The following is a 7,537-nucleotide window of genomic DNA, read 5'->3' on the forward strand; positions in this document are numbered from 1 at the left end:
TGAGAAAAGTGAAATTATACTTTGAATTTTCAGCTGTTTTTTTTTTTCACTGTAGTGGACCAAAAAGGTCAAAAAGGGCCCCGTGTGGACCCAAAGCAGGACCTTTACTTTGGTTTAGTTTTAAGGCTGCTGTATTATTTTATCAAGAAAAATCTGCTCTAAATATTGTCTCATCATTGTTCATACTGGATTGTTTTTTGAGACAGAATCTCCTTGTAGTTCAGGCTGCCCTTGAACTCTAGCCTGGGCTGGCCTGGAATCATTTTCCCCTTCGGTTTGTGCCGCCACACCCAGCATGTTTTTAAGATGCCTTTATAGGTACTTGTTTTCCTGTGCGGGCAAGATCCACACATTGTATTTGGTTGATACATTAGTCTGAATTTTTCACCTTTTTCCCAGTCAGTGATTATTACTGAGTCCGTTTTATCATTAGAAGATGAAAAGTGATGATTTCCTAACTCTAGAGCATTACTTCTTAAAGTCCTGAAATAGTCATGTTACTTTCTGGAGAGGAAAGCACGGGCAGCGCTCCTCTTTCTGAGAGGGATTCCTGCGCCGTGCCCACTGTGGAAGACGGAAGTGCCCAGCTGCTGTGAGGCTGTGTGAGAGCAGGGCCGAGCCCATACCTGTGGACCATGAAGATTAGAGTGGTTTCTGTTTCCTTTAGATGCTCAGCGCCCGCAAATGTGATGGGAGGGGAAAACAGGAAAGGAAAACCTAGCAGTTTGCTGTACTGTTTTCAACAGTTCACAGTTATAGTTAAAAGCCAAAAGTTTTGTCAGTTTAATTCTAGGTGAAGTACGTTGTACTTATTTCAGTTTTGCCTGGAGTATGTGTCATTCATCAGTTTTGCTGGGCATTAGCAGGAGGTAGTGGAAAAAGAATGGGTGATTTTCTCAGGAGTTTAGAAAGCACTGGATTAAACTGGCAGGTTTCATTATTGTAGCCATTTAGTAACAGAATCTTGAAGGAACTATGTGATTTTTATATCCTTTTTTAAAACTATTTTGTGGAACAGCTTTGAATACACAATAAGTAATCTGAACTACTTAGTTTTATGTAGCAACTAGCTAAAACAATATGCTCAGTTATATCTGTGTACAATTAGCATTACTCTAAAAACTTGAATCTAGTAGAAAACTTGACAGAAAACCTTGGAGATGGTGAACTTCTGTATTTTGAGTTAGAGTTAGCAATACAGGTATCAGAATAGGAACCAGCATGTGCAGAGAAGACCGGAAACATGCCCTGTGTGCAACTTAGACCCTTAACCCTGCTAAGTCCGTATTCTAGGAAAATCGTGATTTCAGTCGCAGTTTCTTCTCCCAGTGAGCATGTTATACGGGTGTGTGTCGTTCATGGCATCTTCAGGTAGGGTGGAGGGCTGGGGTTTGCTGTTTTGTGTCCCTCCTAACAGTGCTATGCAGTCGAGGAGTGTCTACCCCAAATTGTGTGGGGTCCATCCCCTCCCCCTTAGGTTTTGAGTTCTGCGCTGTTTTTTTTGTTTTTTTTTGTTTTACCCCCTCAGCATATTTTGGCTATTTGTAAGATATAACAAAGGAAAACAGAAGATCTGATTTATGGTAATTTTACAATTAAGGAATTCAGCGTGATGTACAAACACGTGAATATATAAAATTGCCATATTCATGTTGGAGCCAGGTCAAGCAAAGTGCTGCAGCGGCCTTGGTTGGGTATTTTCAGACCTTGAGCTCTTACCTGTTAGTGGATGGAATACTGGGGCAAATCTGGAACCCTTTGTACCTTTAAGCTCTTTCTCCATTTTCATTTCTTGAGGGCAAGGGGTTTCACCATTACCTGTTTTAAAAATTTTTGTCAGTGAATCCATTTCTGGTAGCTAGTCTGAAACCAAATCAGTTGCTTTTAATTAATCAAAGACTCTTGAGAAAAAAGAATGCTAGTTGGGCATTGCACATTTTCTTAAAGCATTTAGTTCTTGCCTGCATTGTCAACCCTTGTTTGTTCATCACAAAGAACTCTCCAGAAATAAAATGCCAAACCTGCAACGAGAAGTTAACTCTAAGGAAAACTGTGCTGTCTCCCACTTCTGGCAGATGGAGCCCAGGAACCTGGCCATCGTGTTCGGCCCCACGCTGGTCCGGACGTCAGAGGACAACATGACCCACATGGTCACACACATGCCGGACCAGTACAAGATCGTGGAGACTCTCATTCAGCACGTGAGTCCACCCCTGCCCCCGCGGGCGAAAGCTGGACGTCACTTTGCGTCCTAAGAAATGCCTTTGCTGTGCAGTCTTCCAAGGTAGAAATGGATCGTGGAGGTTAATGTTTCTCTTTGCCTTTTTTGTTTTAAATTTCAGCATGACTGGTTTTTCACAGAAGAAGGTGCCGAGGACCCTCTTGTAAGTACTGAGCACCGGCCCTGCCACGCACTCGCCCTCATTTGGGACACAGCCCCTGACGCCGCGACAGTGGCGGCCTCCCGCCTTGTATCCTCTTGTCCGCTTTGCACCCTGCAGCAGGTCTCCACCTCCTCAGATTCTGATCTAATGAAAATACAATTACGATGCATATTTTTCAGTTCATTGTGTATAAGTAATGTAAGCAAAGTAAGGCCTGGTGCTCTGTTCAATAACATCTCTCATTAAATGTTGCTTGAATTTTAAAGACAGTATCTTTGAAGCAATGACGAGGAGATCTTTGTTTGTTAACCATAGACAGCAGTGCAGGAGGAAAACACGGTAGACTCCCAGCCAGTGCCCAACATAGATCACTTACTCACCAACATTGGAAGGACGGGCGCGTCCCCCGGAGACGTATCAGGTAACTTGCCTGGGCAGCGTGGATCCCGAGGTGTAAAGCTGCATTCTTACAACAACGAGCGAATCAGTCACATAGTAATTCACTACGATTCTGGTTTCTTTTCCTGTCAACTAATAAAAGGCTTCCTTTTCTGATTGATCGCAGTTATCTTCCAGTGACTATAATGCCATCGCCAGTGCATGGAGTCGTAGTGTTTGTCAGAATGGAAATAGGAGGGAAACGATCATGCAAACCACTGTTCCGTTTTCTTTTTTTTTAATTCAGTTTCCATGTAATAGTCACCACCAGGTAAACAGATACGCCACTGAGTATGTGGTTGCTGTGACGGCAGGAAGTGTGGTTGGGCTGGACACAGCTCGTGCTGTAGAGCTGGAAGCTCTGTCAAAGCAGCAAGTTAGCACATGTCCAGCCCCTAACGGACACCCTTCTCATAAAGACAGTCCGTTATCTGTCAGTACGGTGTCACAGTAAAAGTCAGTCTCTCTGACCTTTATTTTCTTGTTTCCTATTGCCACCCTAATGCTTGGTTAAGTATTAGTTTTTATAGGCTCTTTTGATGAAAACCTTTTCCTGCCAGACTGTTGCACTAATCTAGCATGTTGTTTCACACGATGTTCTCCTTTGTCTCTAGTTCTTGTTTTAGTCCTAAAGGGTTTTGCTCAGCATTTCTGACGCAGGCAAATCTATACTGATGTTGAACAGGCGAAGTGGGAGGAGTCTATCACACGGTAATGTCACTAGTGGATTCTGTGATGTCCCTGATGGACAGCTGGAACTGTAGGAAGAAGGAGGACTGTTGTCCACACTGCAGCTGCCTTGTCTGCAGAAATCCCCGGTTCTTGTAAATTCACAGTTGATCTGTGCTGTAAAGTTTCTCTAAAGAATATTGTAAACAGATCAGTACTACTTTCTTAAAAGTTTCTCTGCTGTTTCTTGTTATTTCTGAAGCAGACCCTGAGGAGAAATAGCATGGTATGGTCCACCGGTTCTTAAAGTCATAAAGCATTTGGCCATGTGTTAAACGAAAGGGGCGTGGCACGGGCTCAGCTCATTCATTCTGATCAGTTTCCCTAAAGTTGAAAGATAAAATATCAAAATTGGTATCGTTTTGCATAGTGCTAGCCCCTTCCTACCCTCTTTATAATTGTACAATCTGAGTTTTGCCAGACAGTAAGATTATGGTTTCCATTTTCCATCTCCATAATAGTGTCTGTTAACAGACAAATCCAAAAACCGGTAGCGATTTAACCAAATCAGTCAAAAGGACCCCTGATGTGGAACTGGGGTCTGAAGCACAAAAGTCAGCTTTATCTAAATTAAACCCAAACGGCCTGGGGCGGGTCCCCTGCGGCTGCATGCGAAGCATGTGCTTATCAAATCTAAGTCTGACAAAAATCAACACGACGCACCTGTGAGTGTCTCAGTTTGTAGCTAGGGCAGCCAGCGATGTGAAAGTCCTACATTGTGTATCGGTTTGAGATACAGGATGTGGTCTGTGATGCAGTTCTTAGGTCGCCAGGCTTCTTCACTGCCAGACTTACTGTCTAGAAATACACGAGTGTTTCTGTTCTGTTCAGCGCAGGGCTCCTTTGCCATTCCTCTCATTGAGCTGGTTCTGCCTCCAACTCACGGCATCCTTTCATGGCGGTGGCTTTCTGTGGTGCAGCTTGCATCTTCGTGAGCTCTGACTCCCCACTGTGTTGTTTTGCGTTTTGCTTTCACATCTTGTTCCGTGCCTGTGTTCTCCATAACTTCTGCATTGTTTGTCGAGAGTACTACAGATTGGCTGATACTGACCACGTGTCATTCCCTTCTTCACAGATTCGGCTACTAGTGACTCAGCAAAATCTAAGGTAAATTTTTTTGTTTATTTTGTGTTCTTTCTGGAACTGGAAATCGAAGTCAGTCAGGTCCTTTGGCTGGCCAGGCAGGCACGGTGCCACCGAGTTTCATCCATCCCGGGCCTGGTGAATTGTTGTACACCTTGTGGAAGTACTTCGGGGGGTTGCTATGAATAACACGCAAGTGGATCCTCATCCATACCTGCCGAGCCTGAACAACAAAATCCAATAGATGAAAAAATGAATTCTTTGGATTATGAAGTTTCTTACAGCATAGTTAATTAAATGCAAACAGCCAGGCTTCCCCCCCCCCCACCAGTCTTAAAATTTTTCTAACATATACAAAAATAGGAGCAGGTGTGATCAGCCTCCGTATACCAGTGACTCTTCCAGCAGTTTTCAGCACAGGCTCTCCTGTTTCTTCTGCGTCCCACCCACTGTCCTCCTCCTGGGACCATTTCCAAGCAAGTCCAAAACATGTCCTTTTATCTGCAGATATTTCAATATTACTGACTTATGCATTACTGTAGAATATATATGTAATATATATATTCTTGCTTTTTCAGCAAAATTTTTATGTAATTTATACGCCATTGACAGCAACATCAGATCACAATTTTTAGATTAATGTGTGTTATAACTAAACATGAATTTTACATGTCATGTTTAAATATGGGCTGGGGATTTAGGTCCATGGTGCTGCCGCCTGCCTAGGAAACCTAAGATTCCGAGTTTGATCCCCGGTAACAAAAAATAAGTTCTTACCACATGGGATTGTCTCCAAGTTTTTATTGTGAAAAATATTAAGCTTACATCACAGCTGCTAGAATAACAGCACCCAAATCTTGTACCCTAAATTCTCAGTTGATAAATTCTGGCATAAATAAAAATACAGCAATTCCCCAACTTAGGAATGAGTTCCGTTCTGGAGAATTATAAGCTGACAAAGTGAGTCTTATACAGTGTATGTTTGTAAATCTGGGACTTACTGAAATGTGTATTTTTTTCCTGAGTTATTTGAATTAGTTGTACGCAAAACTGTACCCCTAGATATTTTAGCATGTATCTCCTGAGAACAAAGACGATTACCCTACGTAATCACAGTATAATTGTACTTAGGGTACTAACAAATGCATTGTTATCTAATGGGCAGCTGTTATACAGATCTCCCCAGTTATCCCAATTTAGTATGCAAAAACCTGTCCCGCACTCTTGCTTGTCAAATCTCTTTAGATTTTAGAAGTTTCCCAACCTCTTTCTTGCCAGAAGGTGCAATTTTTTTTAAATCTGAAAGGCAGAAGTCAAACCCCTGCCTTCTTTCACACTAGATGCGTGCTCCCTAACCTGTCTCTCCCTCCTAATTACTGTGGTATTTGTGATAATGTAGCTGTCCAAAGGGTGCGACTACGACTATTCCTAACCGTTTCTCAGTTCTGGACAAGTCATTTGCTCCATCACCTACGTGATCTCAGGATTGTTTAAAAGTGAATCAGTAACACCCCAAGCATTCTGTACTACAGGCCAGAGTAAAGAACATGAGCTCACAGCCACTGTCCCCTAGTCTTCAGCAGAATGTGGAAACATAAAAACAGCCATTAGAAAAGTACTGGGTAATTATGAAATCCCTTGTGACTTACAAAGCAACATCCTGTTAAGCCCACCCCACCTCACCCCTTTTTATCCTTGATACCAGGGATCAAACTTGGGACCTTACACTCGTGAGGCAGGCACGGTTCCACTGCGCTAAATTCCCAGCCTTACAGCCTCGGTGTAACAGTTTTATAGCAAGAGAAATATACTTTTGATCTGTTCCTCAGCACACTTTCTGCCTGCTTTATCATAGATAGTACCTGCTAAAACAGGTATCCATTGACTCCCCCAGCCACGTACTTAACATACAGACACGAACAAACTGATCGCATTATAGTGTACGGGTAAAAGTGCACTCAAGTGCTTCGCCGTGAGGGTTTATCAAGATGCCTCGATAAACCTGGATTATTTCAATTTTCCAACTCTGTTTTTACCACTAGTCTAAATAAAGGTGTTACTACTAACCGAGTCTGCTGAAGGCAGCGCCCTCAGGTCCAGCCTTGCTGAACTGCTGGCAGCCCTAGAGACCTTACCCGACACAGTAGCTGTATCGTTGTTGTCTGCAATTACAAAACTGAAAGCGGCCTTAGAACGTTGAACTCTTTTTTGTTGTTGTTGAACTCTTACACCTGTGTTCATATGAAGGAAACTTAAGGAGGTCAGAGCACTGTGGAAGCAGGAAAGTCGGTAGATTCAGAGAATTAATAAGAACCAGGAGTGCCGGGTGCAGTGCCGCTGCAGTGTCCCCCCCAAAGGTCACAAGTAAATGGCAAAGGAGGGGCGTGTAAATGAAGCTAGATTTTTGCTGCAAAGTTGAACGGGCATGTAAGAGAACACATTACCCCTTTTGTGCTCCTAGAACCTAGTGGAGTTAAATCTTTAAGAAGTATCTGCGGGGAGAGCTCGGGAGTCCGGCTCAGTAGTGTTCTGCTCACTGCGGTCCCATTTCTCTGCTCCCCAGGGCTCTTGGGGTTCTGGAAAGGATCAGTATAGCAGGGAGCTGCTTGTGTCCTCCATCTTCGCAGCTGCTAGTCGGAAGAGGAAAAAGCCAAAGGAAAAAGCCCAGCCTAGCAGCTCGGAAGATGAACTGGACAGTGTATTTTTTAAGCAGGAAAATGTGGAACAGTGTCACGGTGATAGCAGAGAAGAGTCCAAGAAAGAGAGTGAGACATCGGGCAGCGCACAGAGGATCCTCATTGCTGAGGAAAGCAGCGCCAGGACAGACAGCAGCGTGTCCCGGGAAGCGAGGACCCCCCGGTCGTTGGGGCCCGGCAGGTCGCCCACGCCGCGCCCCCGAGCGC

The 7,537-nt window shown here is 43.8% G+C and overlaps 1 protein-coding gene across 1 annotated transcript in view; it reads left to right on the plus strand.

Annotated features, from left to right (window-relative positions):
* Arhgap21 (Rho GTPase activating protein 21) overlaps positions 1 to 7,537 on the plus strand; it is a 79,095-nt gene that overhangs the window by 62,673 nt on the left and 8,885 nt on the right. Inside the window, exons 20-24 of the mRNA XM_033759661.1 lie at positions 2,076 to 2,201; positions 2,343 to 2,384; positions 2,700 to 2,805; positions 4,627 to 4,658; positions 7,198 to 7,533. Of these exons, the coding sequence (XP_033615552.1) occupies positions 2,076 to 2,201; positions 2,343 to 2,384; positions 2,700 to 2,805; positions 4,627 to 4,658; positions 7,198 to 7,533 (642 nt within the window). The remainder of the gene's footprint in view (positions 1 to 2,075; positions 2,202 to 2,342; positions 2,385 to 2,699; positions 2,806 to 4,626; positions 4,659 to 7,197; positions 7,534 to 7,537) is intronic.

This window comes from Fukomys damarensis, unplaced genomic scaffold (genome assembly GCF_012274545.1).
Source record: "Fukomys damarensis isolate Sample0158 unplaced genomic scaffold, DMR_v1.0_HiC HiC_scaffold_37, whole genome shotgun sequence".
Lineage (NCBI taxonomy): Eukaryota > Metazoa > Chordata > Mammalia > Rodentia > Bathyergidae > Fukomys > Fukomys damarensis.